Below are 20522 nucleotides of genomic sequence, written 5' to 3' on the forward strand. Positions count from 1 at the left end.
AAATGGAGTTTATTGCAGCATGTACACTCGCCTGACGAGCCAGGTAATCTAATTATAACCCTTCCTGCTCCTAGGAATAGATGCCCCTAGTGTGGCTGGCTGCGGAACTATATAAACCTAGGCCCCCACTACATACCGTAACAGTCCACGTGTTTCTAGCGGATGAAAACTGAATACGAGTCACGCGAAGTAGTACTGCTGAAAATGCGAGAAACTGGGCTTTTACTTGGATATTTGAACTACGGACACAATGACGAGTGTGGCATATCTTGGCAGTTCATCGCCCAGCTGTGCCAAAGTCTACCTGTGTGCAATGAGCGAGTGAATTCCACAAGGCATTTCCTATGGAGCTTTATGATTGATATTCTCTAGATAAATCACTAGGGAAAGAACTATGATGAAAGCCAACACAGGTAGAAAGGAGAGAACAGAAAAATTGCAGCCTAAAGGCGCACATGCCGTTTGAGGAACTCGTATCCATCATCTACAGCCCTTCTGGCATCTTCGGACCCCTGGAAATCTGGATATATATCAAATAGGTGCACGGCGTCCTCTACCACCCTAATCTCCGCCTCCACGCCGTGCTGCACTAAGACATCATATGTGGACCTCGTCTGCGTACAAGGAACAAGATCATCCCTTGTTCCATGGATCAAGAACGTCGGCGTGCGGTACCGCCCGGCGCGGACCTGGTAATGCGGGCTGACTGCTTGGATCTCCTCTTCGGTGGGATCGCGAATGGTTTCCGTGTTCTGACCTTGCATCCACCCGTTGATGAGCATCCGAAGAGTCTGCCCAGTCCAGTTCATGTGCAACGCAATTCGACTACGCGGGTCACTCGCTGACATCCACCCTCCTAATGCCCGTTGCTGTGGCGGTGGATTATAGCTGGCAATCGGACTAGCGCGTACCCCTTCCCAGACATCGTACTTCATCTCCCTTGGCGAGACCGCTTGTTTGAATGGGAAGTTCGGACGCGCCCAGAACGAATCCTCGTAGTCGGAGGGGCAATAAAACGCCAAGATGGCGTCTGGTGCAGCGAGTCGCACCGCGGGGGCGGTCCACGAGAGCGTCATGGCGAGATGGCCACCGGTAGACCACCCGACAGCCACAACGCGGTTTCCGTCCGGCCGGATATCCGGACGCAGGAGGGGCAAATTTGGTAGGGTGCAGCGAACCCAGCGAAGAGCGTCGCAGACGTCCGCCATAGGGCCATCTGCTAGAGAGACCTCTGGGCACAGTCGGTAATCAATGCTAATAGGTAGGAACCCGGCGCCAACCAAGATTTCAGTCTGGTGTGGACGAATGTCCTTGCGCGAGAGCATAACATGGCCGCCTCCATGAATCATCAGGGCTAAACAGAGGTATTAGCAATGTGTAATTGTAGCATAGGACACGTGGAATACTCGTACCAATTGGTCGGGGCGTCCGCAAAGTGTCAACCTCATCGGGATAATATATATCCGCCTGCAACTGAAGAGAGCCTCTGCAAGCCCAGACAACGGTTTCCCGTTTTACTGGCTCGGTGGAAAGTCCTTGAGTAAATCCAGGCACTCCTGACGGTGACCCGACGATAACACGCAGCGCATTTGATTCCAGAGTCTGATTATCAGTCCAGCCCACCCACTCAAAGCCAGCCTGATGAAGCGTCTGATGCCAAAGCTGTTCGCTCGCCAGAGCATGGTCGCGGCCATCATCAAACCGCCACCAGCCATCGAGGAGGCCAAACACGAGATCTAGCCAGAAGATATCACGTGTCAGCTCGACGAGACACACGATTCCGTTGGGCTGCAAGAGGGTACGGATATGCGAGCAGCTCTGGACAATGTTCCGCGTCGCATGGATGCAGTTCGTCGACAGCACGATGTCGTACTGGCCGTGTAAACTTGAAGGAGGCTCCTGCTCGACATCCAGGGTCTTGTACTGCACAAAATTGTATTTGCCGAACTTCTTTCGCGCCGCTGCTACAAGTGACGAGGAGATATCCGTAAAAGTATATTGAATATGAGTAGTCGTTGCTGATAGGTTCCAGAGCTGCTCGAGGAGAAACTTGGTAGTGCCTCCAGTGCCGGCACCAATTTCGAGTATCTTGATCAGCCGACTATTCCCAAGACCTTGGATTACATCCATCAGATACCGCTCGAGATAGAGGTTGCCTGATTTGAACACTGGGGAGTGCGTATAGACATCCTCAATCAGACGACGAGTCTGGGAATCACGGAAGATCAGCGATACTCCGTCTGCTTGACCAGACAGGCAGTTGGCCAGCTGCGGACCTGTGATCTGGAGAAGATCGTGCTCCAATGCGTATGCAGGGTGTTCACTGCGTATCTGGGTGTGCAAGGCCTGCGAGGAGAGCGGGGAAATGGGTGTTGCTGTCCGCACAAGCTTTCCTTCTGACGTGCGGCAGAGCAAGTTGACGGATTCCAAAATCACATACAGGTGATTTCTTAGGGCTTCGTGGTGTGGCACAACAGAGATAGTAGGGACCACATCCCCTGCCTGATAAGATTCTAGCGGGCAACCCAAGGCCCGGAATGCTTCCACAACGTACGCCGTAATGAGCATCATTTGCTGAGGATAGACAGTGTGGAAGAAGTCAGTCCAGTGCGCATCATCAGTGTGGGATACTGCCGTGCGTGTTGCCTCATAACACTGATAGGCCACTAAGTCTAGCGACAGTTTGTCATCAGCACCCACAGTGACAACAGGCCCGGTGCGCGACATGTCAGGTCCATGGGGCACTGTTTCTTCCCCTACAGGCCGCGAAAGGGATACTTTGGGACGCTCTGGAAATATATGCTGCGCAAGGCTCTGAATATCCGGAATTCCCACCAAGGTTGAATACGACATATTGACCTGGAATCGCTTCTTGATCTCCGATAGCACTTCGGTGCTCATAAGAGAATCTACTCCAATATCGATCAATGAAGTGGCCGGAGGTAGCTCATTGATACCAACGCCAAATAGATCGCAAAACATTCCCTGCACAGCTGCAAGATCACGGTCCACATCCATCTTGGCAGTGGCTCGTTCGTGGGCCAGCGGCTCCTCTGGTGACTGGGTCTCAGGCGGGACGCTGCAAACGGCGACCGGATTTGCGTCTTCAAAGCTGTTATTGTTCAGTTTAGCCAGTGTGCGGGTGAGAGAACGGATCGAGACGCCCGTGAAGGAAACGCCCATTATCGCGACTACTAGACCATCTGTCAAACTATCCTTGACGTATATGTCACACGATATCTGGCTCTTTGATTGCCGGGCGTAATTGGTATAAACCTTCCACGACGGGGGGAGAGCTTCCGTATCCCCCCTGAGTAGCAGTTCGTCGATGAAAATTTCCCCTATAGCGTTGCACACTAGTATCGTGTCTTCTTGGCGATCAGAAAGACAGTTAACGTGAATACCCGCAACCTGCAGAAAATTGTCTAGAAGAATAGGGTTGCAGGTGGTCTTAGTAGTAGGCGGTGCCATGGTGACAAAACCTACGGCTTCACAGCCGTCTGCAAATACCTGCTTAACACCACGAAAGTAATCTGCGTAGTTAGTCATCTGGCGGAGCGCAGAGTAGACCATTGATCCCTTCAGCCCGCTCGACGTCGGTTTTTCCACGATTGCTTGGCCCCTAGAGTGATTGACCAATCGCCCTATAGAATGGAAACAGACCACAGGACGGGAGTGGTCCCGCAAAAGGGAGACGATACCTTTGGCATGAGTGACCTTATCATGAGTCGTCTCGCTGTTGCTGGAAACGGAGAAGGACCACATTTGGGAGCAACTTGGTCCCTCAGGAGACAGTAGCACATGCACGTCCCCTGGCGGGTCCAGCACCAGTGGGGAACAGATGACGAGATTCTCGATATGAGCCATTGCTGGCGTCCAGGTTGCATCCAAGGGGAAGAGACAAGTCGTCGCCCGCAGGACCAGCTCCATATACATGGATGCAGGACACAACGGCTGGTCGAGGACAGCGTGTCCCTGCGTGCATGTCTTGTACAATGCGTCTTGAGTGTTTACGGCGAATAAAAACTCATCTGGCCCGCCGCTCAGCTGGTGTAACAGACCAGTTGGCTGCCGGCTTGCAGCGTGTGAGATCTTCGATGAGCCCAGGGGCAAGAGCGCAGCGGGTTCAAAGTCGACCCAGTGGGTTGTCTTCGCGAACTGATACGGAGGAACATTCAACCAGCTAAAGGCCTCGCTCTGCAACCGGTGGAATGGCCAGAACTGAACGCGGATGCCCTGCGCCCAGAGGCCGCTAGTAACAGTCGCCAGATTTCTGGCGGCGTCACGCCCACTGAGGTCAACCTTGAAATATGCATGCGATGCAGAGGAGTTTTCCAACACCCGGCGCACCATGGAGATGATGGGTGAGGCGGATCCAGCTTCTAGCCAGACAGCTGGACCTTGGAGATTTTGAGCTACTCGCTCGACAGCGCGCTGGAAATATACGGTTTGGCGACTATGCTCGACGATTTTCGTCGGTGTCACTGTCGACCAGTCACCCATTACGGAACAGTCTTCAATGGGAATCGCGGGTTTACGGTAAGCGAGTGACCCTGCCACCTCCGTGAGGCCCGGCGTAATACTGTCGATGAGCCTGGAGTGGAACGCATGCGTGACGTCTAATCGTCTCACCCTGATGTTATTCTCTGAGATGCTTGCGGCGATTAATTCCTCGACCGCCCGTATGGATCCCTCCGTGCCAGTCAGGATCACTTGCTGCGGCCCATTATAACAGGCAATATCAACCCCGTGGCCACTCTGCGTGAGCACCTCTTCAAGAACCGTTTTCGGGCCCTCGAAGGCAAGCATCACACCGGACTCTGGGCCCCAGCAGGCCTGGATCAGACGAGCACGTTCGGCGATCAAGTAAATGCCGTCGCGAAGGCTCAGGGTACCAGCCACAGACAGCGCGGTGAGCTGACCGAAGCTGTGGCCCACGATGCGGTTGACGTGGAGTCCGGAGTCCAACCATGCCATTGCGCATGCGTACTGGATGGAGAAGAGCAAGAAATGCAGATGAATGACGTCCGTGATTGGGTCTGATGCAAAGATCGTAGGAAAGAGACTGGGAAGGCCCAGTGTTTGGCCCACCTGCTCACATGCCACAAGGTGTTTCTGTAACAGGACGCAGCTGTCAAACAAGGTTTTTGAAATGCATGCCGTCTGGCTACTTTGACCGCCGAAGCACAGAATAATCGGCGGTTCGCTGGCTGGTCGCTTCTGCAAAATATCGGCAGATGCGCCTGTGGCGATGGCCTCCAAGCGGGCGCCTAATAACCCGGAGTGCGAAGAAATTGGAAAAGCAACATTGAATGAGAGGGCTCTGTTCTGCTTGATTGCCAGGTTATACGCTAGGTCCTGGACTGTGATGGCAGACCACGAATTGCTCAAGAGCGCAGTGCGGAGGGCACCGCAGTACGCCCGGACGGAATCTTGCGTCTCCGCAGAAATCAAGATCGGAACATCCAGCAAATATCGAGAGGTTGCGTCCCCTTGCTTGTTGGCTCCCGTAATGTGTTCTCTTACTACGAGTGCAGCGTTGCTCCCCGACGCACCATAATTGCTAACCATGGCAAGTCGTCTTTCCGCTTCCCATTCGGTCGACTCTACGGGGATTATCAGTCGGTCGTGGTCGAGCGGCACGACCTTGGGGTTCAGCGTGCTAAAATTCGCTTGTTGCGGGATGCGCCGATTTTGCAACATCAAGATCGTCTTCAACAGGCCGGCGACCCCTGAGGAGGTCTCGGTGTGTCCGATGTTGCCTTTAATGGACCCCACGTACAGGTCCTGCCGCCGGTGACGGTCACCAAACGCCCTGCGGAGACTGTCCAACTCGATTGGATCGCCAACTTGCGTGCCTGTACCATGGTTACTCCGCCGTCAACGATTGAGAAAGGGAGGAGATCAAGATGCTGGAAGGGGGAAAGTCAATAGGATCCATACCTGTCCCGTGGGCTTCCACATACGTGACCTGTTCAGGGGTCACCCCCGCGAGAGACAGGGCCTTGCCGTAGAGCGTCAGTTGGGACTGCGCGTCGGGTACAGTGATAGGTGATTTGTTTGAGCCCTGGTTGACGGCCGAGCCAGCGACCACAGCGAGTATGGGATCTCCGTGGTCGATGGCATCCTGCAGAGGCCGTAGCACAACGAGCCCAGCCCCCTCCCCACGACAGTATCCATCTGCAGCGGCGTCGAACGGCTTGCACGCTCCTGTCGGAGACAAAAACGATGCGGCAGCCAGGTTCTGGTACACCCTGGGGTTGGTGAGTACATTCACGCCGCCAGCCACAGCGATTGAGCACTCTTTCGTCTGCAGGGCCTGCCGTTTTCGGTCACAGGTCAGTCAGTCTCCTTGGAGCAAAAGTCAAACCCGGACGTCTTATTTACCTTGCATGCTAGATGTATCGCCACCGCCGCGGACGAACATGCTGTATCTATTGTGATTGAAGGCCCCGACCAGCCGAAGAAATGGCTAGTGCGCCCGCTGATGAACGACTGCAGGGTTCCTGTGGCCGAGAAGGCATTTGCATGCCGGGATGCTACATTCTCGGTATAGTCCTCGGATCCCACCCCCACGTAGCACCCGATATCCTGCGGCAGCTGGGTCTGCTGCCATCCGAAGTAACCAGCCGACTCCATGGCTTCGTACGCTACCTGCAGCAACAGGCGCTGCTGCGGGTCCATGGACTCGGCTTCCCGTGCTGAGATGCCAAAAAATCGATGGTCAAACACATCTGGGTGCTGAAGAAAGTGGCCCCAGAAAGGACCGCTGGGCTCTCGCTGCAGCTCCGACATCCGAAACCGACTCTCGGGGGCCCTTCGCACGTTGCATTGTCCCAGCTCTAGCAGGTCCCACAGCTCCCTCACGGAGTCTGCGCCAGCATATCGACAAGCGATCCCCGTTATGGCAATCGGCGGCACCTGGCCATTCTGCGGGCGGGGGTCGACATTGTCCTTTTCTTTCACCAATGGGACTGCGGAAACGCCTGCTGTTTGTCCGTTGACGAGACCATGTTTCCTAGATGCTATGGGAAGGCTTTCTTGGGACACTAAACGGCCTCGGGCGGATCGTGGAACGAATTCCCTTGAGCCGATGGATAGGAGGCGGGACCCGTCAACTTCCAATTGCCCATTAGTGAGCAGTGATGAGACGGTTTTCGCCCAGTTTGCCCTTGCGCGGAGGATCGTCTCCAAGGCAACGGTGTGCAACATGGTCCCCGGCTCAATCACCTCGCCGTCTTGGTTTGACCGAAGGGGAAACAGCAAGGTATCACTGTGGGGGAGCTGAAAGCGAGGGTCCCTAATGGACAGCTGCATAATGTGCTGGACGCCTGTGTCGTGCGCTTCACGGTGATGGAACCGACCCCGCAGGGGAATCTGCTTTGACCACAGCCCAAAACCGCTGAGCTGCTGCTTCATCCATTGTGCGCTTTGGTCAGGAAGCGTAATGGTGACGCTGTTCGCATCTGTACGGCAGGAGATATAAACCTTTGGTGTTGTTCAGCATTCGCTTTAATATAGTCTCTTTTCGGCTTAGGCATACTCACATTGGGGTCCTGTGTCAGGATGTGTTGAAGATGGTCATAACTCTCTTGAGACTCCCATCGTATTGCCATCGATGTAGCCTCACCAGACACCATCTCATCCAAATCGACCAACGCTCCGATACAGACAGCGAGCCTTATTGCATTTGAGGCCACAGCCTGGAACTCACGTGCGTCTCGTGAACATGCGACAACGATCGCCGCGAGGATACCTACACAAAATCCTTGTGTATCGATTATCGTCGGAACTGCAGCTGGAGATGTTACAGAAGACTGTGGTGGGAATGCCGGATGTGCTGCTACATGTTGGAGGTTCCAAAATTCAGCTATATGTGCCATGACCGTAAGTGGAGTTAGAATTATGTTCAGCCGTTCACTCAAGGGGCTGGCTGGTAATTCGTTGTTGACAAGCTGGGCCAGTGCAGCAAGTCCGCTCTCGCCGGGCACCTGGTCCAGCGCTGGCCAGGCTTCTGAAATGACGGGCCATAACGAGGGAAGCTCATCCAGAATCTCACGAAGAAACTGTAGCCCCGATGGATATTTCTCTATGGCATCTCGAATGCGGGTGATTTGGTCTCCGATTTCCGTGCATTGGGGTCCAAAAAGAAGACGAAGGCTTCCTTCGGGGCACTCTGTGCATAGTTTCATAGCGAATAATGTATCAATCACTGCATGTATATTAGGAATCAAACTGATGGGAATGGGAACCACATCCATAAAAATACTAGGAGAGCACGAGCGCACACAAAGCCAAAGATAACAGAGGAGTGAATGTGGCAGGTGAGAAAGGACAGCCTGAAAGAGACCTTACAGCCCCAGCCCCCGTTGACTGATTCAATCTCACAGTCAGGTTGATTTCATTCCCCGATGTGCTCCGACCAGTAACCTCCACCTGTACTCTTTTCTCCTTCCTCGATCGAGGGCATTGATTGGTACATACCACTCAATACCCTTGCATACAATGCACATATATTGATGGGCAGTGACCAGACGGGTAACTCCTCAAAGGAAGCATCGGTGTAGCATTCATTGTACAAGGGGCTGATAAACTGTGGTCAGTGTTGATAAGAGATGGACGGAGGAGGGGCCGGCATCAAGGGACGGCATGTCAAAACTGGCAGGTTGTATCTTCTTTGTAGCCAGATACTCTTACTAGGGAAAACCCGCAGCAGGCTGCACAAGCGGGGCTGCATCCATCCATAATGAGGGATCACTAATGGTCTTTTGGCTGAAGGTTTACCTCATGCCAACTATTCCACAAAACTGACAGCTAATTCATTCTTCTTAACAGCACGTTCACCAATGCCTGTTGAGCGGTTGTTCTTCGTACAGGACCAGGTGCTTCTCCGCCTCATAAGCAAAGGCCGTCAAGAGGCACCTGCTAGATTCCACATATTGCGTTGTCACATTTATCGCCGCTGGCCGCATAATTTGGCAATATCAAAGAGGAGTTACCGCGGTGGAACGAAGCCACAGGATCCTCATGATTCGGAGTTCAGAGAGCTTGTTGTTGACCTTGACATTCATACTATTCGGCCGGGGAGAGACTCATCGGCGGAAGCAAGCTCCGCCCTTGGCCACCTGGATGAGATGAAGTAGTAGGCTAAGAGGTGTCTTGCCTGTAGTGTCCGCAGTATAATAGCGCCGCGCTATGCCGCAAGGGGGGCATCAGTACTGAGAGAAACCCCTATCGGACACCACGGGTAGAGTGAGACCTATCAGTCTCCTGGCAGAGAAATGGACCCGAACACTCCACTGGCTGGGCCAGAACTTAATGCTAGATTACATGTTTTGGCCGACCGGGTTGCATCTCCCCTCACCGTTTGCATGCAGGAGTTCCTGGCCTGTGGGCCTGGCTTTCGTCGACAGAGAGTCATGCTGACCGCCAGAGAGGTTGATTCACCGCTTGTTCCGCCCGCTGAAAATAGGCTTTTGGCGATTGCAGTAGTCCATACATTCCCTGGAATGCGAGGGTGATTGTCCCTTGATGGCAGCTGCGTAGAACAATTCCACTTGTGAAGGCCCAAACCGGGGGGACATTCAAGGGGTTTTGTACATTGTTGATGCTGTCGTGATGCCTATCAATGCCTACACCAATTTTGCTATTGTTTAAAGACCCAAGGAGGACTTGAGACAATCAGTTTGTGTGTATCTTTTCCAACAATCCTCGAGTAAGCTCTCAACGCGTCATGGAGGAACTCGTTCGCCAAATTAGGTCCTTTGCCGACACTGCCAATGACAATGAGCGAAAGGCCCTTATCAGTACCTTACGCGCTACCTCAATCTCATTGAAAAAGCCCGATGACACGTTGGAAAGAATCGCTGTTGCAGTACGTTAACCCAGTATTGAACTCTATGGACCGCAAGACCTTTCACTAATGAACCGCGTCAGCCACTTGAGCTTTGTGGAGCAAAGATGGGAGTGGACTTGCAAGTCTTCCGGCTCCTTTCATCAACCGATTCACCACGGACCTTGGACGAACTCACCAATGCTACTGGGGCAGATCGCCGTTTGCTAGGTAGGCCAGCGAATACCCACAGCCGATCAGCCCCAGTCTGATAATAAGCTTAAAGCACGTGTGCTGCGCTATCTCACAAGCACGAAAATGATTGACCAGCTTGGTTCAGAGAGATTCACTGCTAATAATGTTACTCACGCGTTGCAATCCCCAAAAGGCGAGAACTTTGTTGAGGTGTAGTAGGTCATTCCCCATCCTCTCCCCAATATGGAGATGCATATATATACATGTACTCATTCTCCCCGTACTGATTAATATGACAACATATAGCTACCAAGTGCTCACACCGATCTTCTTTGAACTACCTAAATATCTGAGAAAAACCTCTTACGCTGACCCAGCAGGTTGTTCCCGGCTCCCCTTTCATGATGTCCATAACTGGGAGGGGGATCCATTCACCTACAGCGATGCCTTTCCAGAGACGAGCATAAGACAGCGATCCGGCTAACTGCGGACTTTGCCATCATCGCCCAGGGCGTGTTCGCCAGCCCAAGGATACCCGCATCTCCGGCGGCCCTGGAATACAATGGCAGACTTTTCCACACGGCTCGGTGGGACTATGGTTTTACGGGAGGGACACCGGAAGACCCAGAAACGACCAGACTAAGAGACAAGAAGGTTGCCATTATTGGAACTGGCGCAAGTGCGGTACAGATAGTTCCCCATCTCGCGCTCTACTGTAAGGAACTACTAGTGTTTCAACGCACGCCCTCATCTGTGGCCAAACGTGGCAATCATCCCACGGACCCGGGGTAGTGGAAAATGGAAATCCAGTCTGAGACCAAGGGATGGCAACGAAGAAGGATGGAGAACTTCAATGCCTTCACTTGCAATCAGCAACCACCTCCAAAGGTCAACATGGTAGCTGATGGGTGGACAGAAATACCTTCTTTCAGTTTGCTTATAGGGGCACAGCAGGGCCTCGATCCAGAATACGTCAACCAGATGCGGGAGGTGGATCGAGCACGGCAGCAGAGGATACGGGATCGTGTCCATGATATCGTTCAAGCCCGGACAATTTCTAACCTTCTGGCTCCCTGGTATCCAGGATTGTGTAAGCGACCGTGTTTCCATGATGATTACCTGCCCTCATTCAACCGGCCAAACGTTAAGCTGGTTGACGTTCGAGATCATGGGATCAGTCATTTTACAGCCAAAGGGATTGTGGCTGACAACACCAAATATGAACTGGACGCTGTCATCTTCAGCACGGGGTTCACTGTCGCAGCCACCTGAAGCAGCCCTGGGTCCCGTGCTAATATTTCGGTCACCGGCCGGCACAGCCTAACAATGGAGGGCAAGTGGAATAACGGTCTCGCAACTTTGCATGGAGTAATTACTCGGGATTTGCCGAACCTCTTCTTCTCTGGGACGGCCCAGGCTGGGGCATGCGCCAACATGACATATATCCTGGACCAGAGCGCGATTCATGTTGCCTACATTCTCTCGAAGGCAAAAGAGGGCGCAAGCGAAAAATGTCCTGGGGTTTCGAAGGTGATTATAGAGCCAACTGCGGAGGCGGAGGAGGACTGGGCCATGGAGGTTGTCTCGCGTGTGGCGGCTCTCCGAGGGATAGCTGGCTGTACGCCAGGATATCTCAACGGCTATGGGATGATTGCCCAACCAAGCAGCGCAGAACAGCAAAGAGAAAGCAGCACGTCTGGCAGTCTGGGGAGAGGGTATTGCGAGTTACGTGAACCAAATTGAAACATGGAGGAAGGAGGGAAAACTTCACGGACTCGAGCTGACATACTTGGAAGAAGATGCTCTCTGCCCTGGGGAATGGGCCATATAGGGGCACCGGGAATATCCAATGACCAAATTATCCGAACGTTGTTCGCAATCTGAGGTTAATACGGCTGAAGTTTGTAATATTCTCCAGAGATCTACTAGACAACTCCAGTCATAATAGACGCCTGTCAAACATCTCTGGGATACTTGCATATTCAGTATAGAGTGTATCAACGCGTAAGAAAATCCTGCCGTCGAGAAAATTATCGTCCGATAGCTGCTTAACTCCCTGCAATGGCAGGACCGTTTCCTAACAACCAAATCACGACTCGAACTAGAGCCGCAGGCGAGTGCAAGGCCTAATTCAGCACAAGTGTGCATGTTGAGAAGATAACGGCAAGGAGAGGCAGCTTAACACTTCTGTTATGATTTATCCACCGGCTTTGACAGTGGTACCGGTCCAGCCAAGAACCCTTGAGCGGGCATCAAATCCTAAATTTCCCGTTGGATGAATTTGGTTTTTGGCGGCGAGGGTATTTTCCCAGCGGTTACTATGACCTCCATCAGGGGTTCTCCAAAGTCTAATAGAGAATGTCCTATCTCACCCTTAGAGTATCTTTTGCCCTCACGGAAAAACTGATATCGAGCTCAGTATCAGACTCACTGTTGTACTTATCATCAGGCATGCAACTGATACTCCGAGACAGTGTTTTTGGATAACTCCCTGATGTGTCTCTATGTGTATATAACAGAAAGGAACTCTCGAGTCCTTCGCCCTTCAGGCTTCAGCTCCTGTATCTACGAAGTCCTTGATCGAAGTACTGGATACGATCCTAACTATACTGGTCGTGGATTGGGTTTGGATGGATTTACAAGGGGTTTAAATCCAACCTATGTGGATTATGGGTTGATCCATGACCTATCTAAACCACCCTTATATCCATGCGGATTGGATTATGGATAATGGATATATCTATAATAGCTAGTCAGGCGACCTACCACCTATTTTTCTACTATTCTATAAGCAACAACCCCCGCCACGAGCTTCCCAATAGACCCATTAAGCCTGTTGGGCGTAAATGCCTACCAGTGAGCGTCCGCCGCAAGGAGCCTACTCCTGAGAGTAGAGCGCAATCTTGCAAGTAACCCTCACCAGATCATATCGAACTGCCCCCTCGCGATCAACTACACCAACGACCCAGCTTAAAGCAGCAATAAAGAAGCAAGCACATAAGTTCCCCCCCACCAAGACCCGGACCCATTGTCTGCGCCATGGCCACTTGAAACTTGATGGAAGCAGCGTGTAACAGACGGAGTTGCAGGCCAGGAGGAATCAATGAATTTAGCAGTTAGGATTAGACAGGCTGACCCAATCCGCAAATCCATAATCAACCCGCCCAATCCGCACTTTGGGTTGGATAGGGGTTGACCCTGATCCAATCCGCATGGATATGGATGGATGACATCTAACCTACATGGATATGGATAACCCATTTGGTGCACGTGATCTAGGGCCTTAAGGGCCTGATAAGCTTATCTAACCTAACCTAGGCCTAGGTAGGGATATATTTCTATATTTATAGATATCGTAGTGGTGTGGCACTGTGGCTTCTGAGAACAGTTACTGGTCGGAGGTGTTTGGCTCTCGTGCAGAGCCCGATTCTGGCCTAGTTTTTGGCGGTCACGACGGTCATAGAGATTTGTTATGTGACTGTTTCGAGGGATATACAACAGACTGAGGTTGTTCAAAGTAGTCATATGGCTACTAGTAAAAAATGAAAAGCTCCGTAAGCTGGTAAACGGGGAGAGCCTTGATGAGGAATCGCGTATCTATTGATAGCATATCACGATATATATTATAATATCGGGGTGAGGCAATGCCCGCCGCTGAATAAAAAGGAAGATCATCCGAGACAAAGTGCGGATTACTAGGATCAAACCCCAAAGGGACGTAGGCAATCTGAGATTGAAATAAAAAGACTCCATGAGAAATCGGCACTTCGTCTTCATCTCGAGCATCCCACCTCCACCTATCGGAGAACCTATATAGGACCTCTGATTGAATCACAAGGCTGCCAAATCCTTACAGAACAACCACCTAGTGGAAGACCCATACCCCATCTCCTGCCAATCATTGATCGTATCCGGGAAGAAACGGATCCTCCCCCTCAAAGTATAATCATGAGAAAGAATTACAAACACGTCGTCAGATGCATCTAGCTCTTTGATTTTCTCCACCGTCTCCAACGCCCTTGCATGATCACTAGCCAGGACGGGCGAGACCTTAAACAACGACTCATCCCAGGTCAGGGGGCATGCTGCGCAGGGGCTTAAGCCGGGAGGCGAGCGCTGGCCTGGTGGTAAGGGCCGGTATTTCGTCGGTCGAAGAACCCCCGGGTGATGACAAGCGTCTGCGCCCATAAATACAAATGTATCGGGAGATGTGGTCACCCTAGCCAGTCCGCACATGTGGCCGATAGAATGGCCGGGGGCGTTTAGGAGGTAGAAGGATCCGTCGCCAAAGTAGTCGAATGCGTCGAAGGGGCCGACTTTTAATGGCGTTTGGCCAAAGGATATCTCGCGGAGTAGACGGCCTTCAATGTCTGAGTCAAGGACTCGGCTGGTGGGATTGGATGGGTACCCTGGCCAGGCGTCTCGCACGCCCGGGCCCACGACTAAGTTGGTGGATGGTGGAAAGGTGGAGGGATCTCCGATGTGGTCAAAATGGTCGTGGGACCAGATAATGGCTTCAATGTTCGTGGTCCGGATGCTCGATTCTGGGATCGGCGTGGTGTCGAGGATATCCGCTATGTTTCGGGAGTTGTAGACTGTGGTGGTGTTTCTGATGAGCGCGGCAGCCGCGGGTGCCAGGTTCTCCCAGTCGGCCCGGACACCTAGATCAAATAGGATATGGCGCTCGCCGCTTGAGATCAAAAAGCAGTACATTGGTACAGTCAGTTTGTCAAGTCCATTGAGTGCGGGTTGCCAGAAGAGCCCTGGCTTAAGATCAAGGGTTGTGCCTCTTAGCGAAGAAGTGAAAATTAGGTCTCGTCGATTGTGCCCCCTGAGAAGGCAGGGATCGTCAAACTCACGGATCAATCACCCTCACGAGGGCTGTAGATGTTGACGAAGGGACGTCCAGTGGAGGGGGCTGCAGCGCTTCATTCAAACGTACATGGACGTGCAGATCCCATTGCTTGAATAACCACGAATTTTCAAGCTTGAGCTGGAGTGGCTCGACAGCGGTTATCTCATATCGCATGAGAAGAGCCGGGAGCAGTTTCTTCATCTCAAAGATGGCGAGATTACGGCCGAGGCATGTACGTCGACCAGATCCGAACTGCAACATGTAAGCTTCCGAAACTCAAGGCAGCGAGAGAAAGTCCAAAACGCACCGTGAGAATGCCATTCTCAAGTCTTCGGCGGTCTCCCTCGCCGAGGTTCAGCCACCTTTCCGGCCTCCATTCGTCGGCGTCGTCGCCGTAGGTGTCTCTATCCCGGTTAACAATGTATGGGCTCATGCCAACCACTGTACCTGCTGCAAGATAAGTGCCGCAAACGGTCACGCCGCCCTCGGGAACAACGCGCTCAAAGGGTAAGCAGAATGGTGGATGCAGCCTCAGGGCCTCCATGATGCATGCATCAAGATATGGAAGCTCTCGCACCTCGTGCCAGGACGGGTATGGGCGTGAAAGGCGCCCCTTCCGTTGGGCGTTGGATAGCTCTCGGGCTAAAGTATCCATGGAAGTTCGGCAGTTAAGGAGATTATACATGACGGCAGTCAGGGCGGTCGCAGTCGTATCTGATCCGGCAAGCATATTGGAGAATGTCCACGCCTTGGGGGCCCTAGGGTCGATTAGATGAATTTGCAGGAGTCTAGGTGGGATGAGAGAAGATAGATCATACCATGCAGGGATCTTGGGGTCCTTGGCCTGGATTTCCAGAAATTTGGAAAGCATGTCCCGTTTCTCCCGTTTGCCCTCTGCCCCGTGTTGTGACGAAGACATTTGGCGTTCAGCAACAAATCGATCCACCACCCCGAGCACAGCGAGTCCTGTAGTCTGTTTGAAAAGCGCAATGATGGGGTTCTTGTTCCAAACTGGGTCAAACCAGGGTATTTGGCCAACCTGGAAGAAAAGGAAGAGAAAACATGAGCAAGAACTGGTAAATAGGTCGGTTGAACTCACCGGAGCGACAGTCTTCATGAAGGCCCAGATGCCTCCCAATATCCCGCGGACATCCCTGCCTTGCTCTAGAAATCCGTGTCGCTTGCTGAACGACAACATCCCCATCACATCAAAGGCAAAGAACTGCAACCATTCCGCAAGATCCAGCGACCGGCCCGTCGCACCGAATCGCAGGTCAAGCTGTCGGAAAAGAATCTCCAATGTCTGGTCCACCAATGGCTCCGAGCCCACGATGCTGGTCATGGAATACAGCGAGGCAATTGGCTTTCGGAGCTGTCGGTGGAGGGTCTCATCCTGTGTGTTGAACACCGCGGGAAGAACACCGCTCTTGGGCGAATATGGCCTCTGGGTTCGATAAAAGTCACTCTGTCCGGATGCGCAATGCTCAGCAAAGGATATCAATCAGCTCACTGGACTCTCACCTTTTGAAACCCCGGCCGGTTGGGGTAGACGATAGACATGGCACCAGGATCGGAAATGGACACCATGTTGGGGCCGAATCGGACAAGCTTCCCATATCTTTCGTGCATTTGGCGATGATATTCATGGGCGCGCCCGGATTTCACCCACCAAACTCGCTGAAGGTTGGTGAATTTGGCGATAAATGGTCCTGGGACATGGCTGAGGCGCACAAAGCTCTGAAACGCCCGATAGAAAGCGTACAAAGCGACCGCGGCAGCAGCAAGCCTGGGAATATCTATCTTGTCCAGCATGGTCATGTTTGGCTTTGTTCCCGGTCGGGTCCCTCCTGCCTTTCGATTACAGAGATATTGATTAGAAGGAACGGGCTTTTGGTGCCAGAGACACCAGGGATTGATTCTCTCGAAAAACCCACGCAAGGCGACGTAACGCGCTGAGCAATAGGTAATCATGCAGGTGCTCTTGATGCAAGGCGCAAGGGTCACCCATGATCTATTATGTTGTGACCTACGGGTGATCCTTTGGAGATATCTGCGCTTGCTTGAACATTGAATTGTCCAGCTGATTGTGTATCAGCACCAGCCCTGCAGCTGGAGAAGCGTCCAGTTCACCGCTGCTTTCTTAACCCCTTGGAGCTTCACAGGGAGATACATGTTGACCGCCCGAGTCAGTTTCTCCTGCCGGAGCCACCGTCTCAGTCTTTACGCATTGAAAGAAAAAGGCTCGATATAGATTTCCCCCCATGGTGCGAACCCCTAATGAAGGCGCGCTGCGCGAATTTGCAAACCCTTCGCCTAACTTTTACATCTCCTCTGCACCTCCCTCCTCCTCTGCCCTCTCCTTTTATTAAACTGAAACTATAGATTTTCCTTGGGGTTCGGGATAAACATTCCAACAGAGCAACCATGGGCAGATCCAAGCGAGCTAAAACGAAAAAGAATGCGAGAGTTTCGGGAAATGCAACTTCGTCAAAGGGGGACGTTTTCCTTTGATTTTGATATTGGTCCCTCCCGGGGCGCTGGCTTCTTGTGTGGTTTCCACGCAGGGCCTCGATGCTGCCGCGCAATTAGCTACTACTCAGTCGTACATGAGACAGATTCAAGTGAATTTGAAGCCCTCGCGAGCTGCTTTGTGAAGTTTATCATGAACTATCTCTGGAGGATATTATTACTCTTCGTGATACTTCAGCCCTGAATGCATGTCTGGAACAGAAATTCAATCGACCACTCCTCTCAGTCATCTGATTATCGGTCGCTAAGTTCTTGAAACATACTGTGGAAGGAATCTTAAGGCTTTGTGGAAAGATAGCCAGAGAAACCGGTTGATGTTTACGGCTTCTCTATCGATCATTGAAGCTTCATAGACCCAAAGGCATTCTGTTATATCCATTATCCAGCACTGGCCGAATAAATGTTGAACGGCATTGAATTATCTTGATATTGAAAAGTAAATAGGACATTCATGCACACTTCCCATTATCGAGGCTGACCTGTCCAGCCGGAAGGTGCAGCATGCTGAGCCCAGGATTGGACAAACTGGCTCAGTTCTATTCAGACGCCTAATATGCTTTTCTGTGTCCCGGTTATAAACCCATAGCATTACAAAGTAGTGACTTTCCAAGTGCCATACCAGTAACAGGTATTCACTAGGCCAGGAAGATGCGCAAGATCCTGCTAACCCTGTAGCTAATCACCTCTTTAAGATTTTGTGCTTTCATGTCTGACTCCTGGCCGTTCCAATGACCCCTCAATCGGGCTGAAAAGGGAATAGGTAGGGAGACGTTGTGGATATGCCCATGGAGGATCTGGGTAAGCCACGTCAGGAGCCTCCATTGTCCAAGGCAGCAACGGTTTAACCCATTTCAGGAAACACACCCCCCCACCCCCCCTTCCTCCTCTTTTTCCTTAACATAGTAAGGAGCGGAGAAACGGAGTTGGGCTATGTGTTAGCGAATTGTCTTATCCTCAAGCTTTTGCCTGCAGCTCGCAATCCAACCTTGCTTCCTCGAACCCCTGTTTCTGTGCAATCTGTGCGGGACTAGGAGACAAAAACAAAGTATCTGGTCACAGTTGAACAGGGATGTTTAAAGAAAATCTATGGACCACTCAGGGAAGACATCAAATTAAGCACAGCAGGGCGCAGTTACCGCAATATTGTCAATACTTTGATTGTGTTCAGACATCCAATCTCTGCATCTCAAGTCTAGGACTATTTGCAAGACAGATTCCTTGCTGGACAGCATAAGTTCTCACCCCTTCACCGCCGCTCTGTTCCCCACCAGGAAGAAAGAATGCGCCAGGTTGCGACTTGTGGCGAGGGTCTTTCACCACGCATGCAGCTTGTACAACCAAGCATCTCGATGTTTCATTCATGTCCCTAGGCATGGAATGCCATGCAAGGATGTCAAACCAGTCGCTCGTCCACTATAACATGTCAAGTCGTATCATGTTTTTTTTCTCTCCAGATTAGCAGAAAGGTCTTTCCTATCATTCTCTTTACATTGTCTGTTCCTACTTGCTCAAGAATGGCCCGCCCTACTACTGTGTCCAAGCCTTCAATCCGCCGTGTTCCCGCCAAAGCTGGAGCGGATGAAATTATCAATATCTTGCAGGAGGACGGTGTGGTCGTTATCGAGAACTTCTGCGCTCCAGGCGTTATTGACCGGCTAAATCATGAATTAGAGCCGTATTTAGCTCGCGACATCGATCTCCCCAAAAACTTAGCTGAGTTTCACGGCCGTGGATGAAAACGGATCTATATCCTCCCCGCGAAAAGCAGGACATTCCGCGAAAATCTCTTAAACGATACCTTAGTTCATGATATCTGTCGAAAGATTTACTCTGAGCGGCAGCTTGCTGATTACTGGCTGAGCATGGCAGCAATGCTGGAAAACTCGCCCGGAGGATATAAGCAGGACTTGCATCGGGACCAGATGTTGTTCCCTCTGTGCAAGGCGCTTGGGGAAACGGGACCCATGGTCATGATCAACTTCTTCGTGGCGCTGAGCGATGTCACTGAGGAGAATGGTGGGACCCGTGTTATCCCTGGTAGTCATTTGTGGTCGGACTTCAGTGACAACGGCGAAGCTGGGATGACTGTGCCTGTGGAGATGAAGGCAGGGGATGCGTTTCTTCTGGGTGGCAAGACGGTGCACGCCGCTGGGCAGAATGTAAGCCAGAATTCTCTTCGTCGACTCATCATCTTCGGATTCCAGCCGAGCTACCTGACTCCCTTTGAATCGTTTCTGGGAATACCGCGCAACATCGTTGACGGCATGACGCCTCTTGCTCAGAAGATGGTTGGTTGGGGGTCGCCCACGGTTGAGGGGTTGACTTTCTGGACGATGGATTCTAAAGACATTGGCCTTTATCGGGATAGGGAAGGAGAAGAGCTTCAGCATATGCTCCGCGATCAGTAGCACATCTCTTTTCCAACAAATACATGTCATCCTAGGTGCTCGGTAGGCAATCCGGTCCATCATTTCTAAAGCCATCTCTTCTCAGCAAGGAATGAACTTGAGTACTCTCCGCAGCACCTTATTTCTAGCCACATAAAGTTCTTATTTGCGGGAATCTGAATCTCCACCGACCAACATATATATATAGCCCACATGGAAAATTTTTCGTCTGTGATGAACACCTGCGATGTTAGAAGGAGCGCGTACACGTACTAATAGCTCTGTCCTGTTTTCTCATATGCGCAACACCGCTGCACAGTCTGGGTTTTCTCAAGGGAAGCCATCCTATTGCATAGGTTCCCAGGGGATCCCGAGGCCTTACCTACGGGCTCCAATGCAAATCAACAAGTCGAGCGAGGACCATTGCCTTGCTGTTGCTACTTTGCGCGATATCTTTGAGCAAATTGGCCCGTGACTAGGAAGAGAATGCGCGCAGAAATGAAAGTATGTCTCATGCTCAGCAAGGTCATGGAAATGTGAGTTTCTCATGGTCTTGTGTTTGATGTCGTGGTTGACAGCACTGCATACTCCGTGTTTATGGACCAATGGACCATATAGCCAGTTAGGGCTCTGCAAGCATGGGGGATGTTACCTTAGAGACGTTTAGGGATATTCAGAGATATTCAGAGATATTCAGAGATATTCAGAGATATTCAGAGATATT

The 20522-nt window shown here is 51.7% G+C and overlaps 5 protein-coding genes across 5 annotated transcripts; 3 read left to right on the top strand and 2 right to left on the bottom strand.

Moving 5' to 3' along the window:
• Positions 1–443: 443 nt before the first annotated feature.
• On the bottom strand, positions 444–8192 carry Aud_007778 (type I iterative polyketide synthase; the record flags this gene model as incomplete). Its single annotated transcript, XM_043292666.1, has 5 exons — positions 444–1354; positions 1413–5858; positions 5944–6319; positions 6388–7488; positions 7548–8192. 5 exons carry the CDS (start codon positions 8190–8192, stop codon positions 444–446), a joined length of 7479 nt encoding a protein of 2492 aa, XP_043148601.1.
• Positions 8193–10825: 2633 nt separating this feature from the next.
• Aud_007779 (uncharacterized protein) lies at positions 10826–11299 on the top strand (the record flags this gene model as incomplete). Its single annotated transcript, XM_043292667.1, has 1 exon — positions 10826–11299. One exon carries the CDS (start codon positions 10826–10828, stop codon positions 11297–11299), a length of 474 nt encoding a protein of 157 aa, XP_043148602.1.
• A 54-nt stretch (positions 11300–11353) lies between these two features.
• Positions 11354–11770, top strand: Aud_007780 (uncharacterized protein; the record flags this gene model as incomplete). Its single annotated transcript, XM_043292668.1, has 1 exon — positions 11354–11770. One exon carries the CDS (start codon positions 11354–11356, stop codon positions 11768–11770), a length of 417 nt encoding a protein of 138 aa, XP_043148603.1.
• Positions 11771–13858: 2088 nt separating this feature from the next.
• Positions 13859–16700, bottom strand: Aud_007781 (uncharacterized protein; the record flags this gene model as incomplete). Its single annotated transcript, XM_043292669.1, has 6 exons — positions 13859–14816; positions 14887–15134; positions 15190–15640; positions 15701–15921; positions 15982–16326; positions 16404–16700. The coding sequence occupies 6 exons, from the start codon at positions 16698–16700 to the stop codon at positions 13859–13861; spliced, it is 2520 nt and encodes an 839-aa protein (XP_043148604.1).
• A 2225-nt stretch (positions 16701–18925) lies between these two features.
• Aud_007782 (phytanoyl-CoA dioxygenase family protein) lies at positions 18926–19819 on the top strand (the record flags this gene model as incomplete). Its single annotated transcript, XM_043292670.1, has 2 exons — positions 18926–19139; positions 19215–19819. The coding sequence occupies 2 exons, from the start codon at positions 18926–18928 to the stop codon at positions 19817–19819; spliced, it is 819 nt and encodes a 272-aa protein (XP_043148605.1).
• Between the last annotated feature and the right edge of the window lie 703 nt (positions 19820–20522).

Source organism: Aspergillus udagawae (genome assembly GCF_001078395.1).
Source record: "Aspergillus udagawae IFM 46973 DNA, scaffold_6, whole genome shotgun sequence".
Taxonomy (NCBI): domain Eukaryota; kingdom Fungi; phylum Ascomycota; class Eurotiomycetes; order Eurotiales; family Aspergillaceae; genus Aspergillus; species Aspergillus udagawae.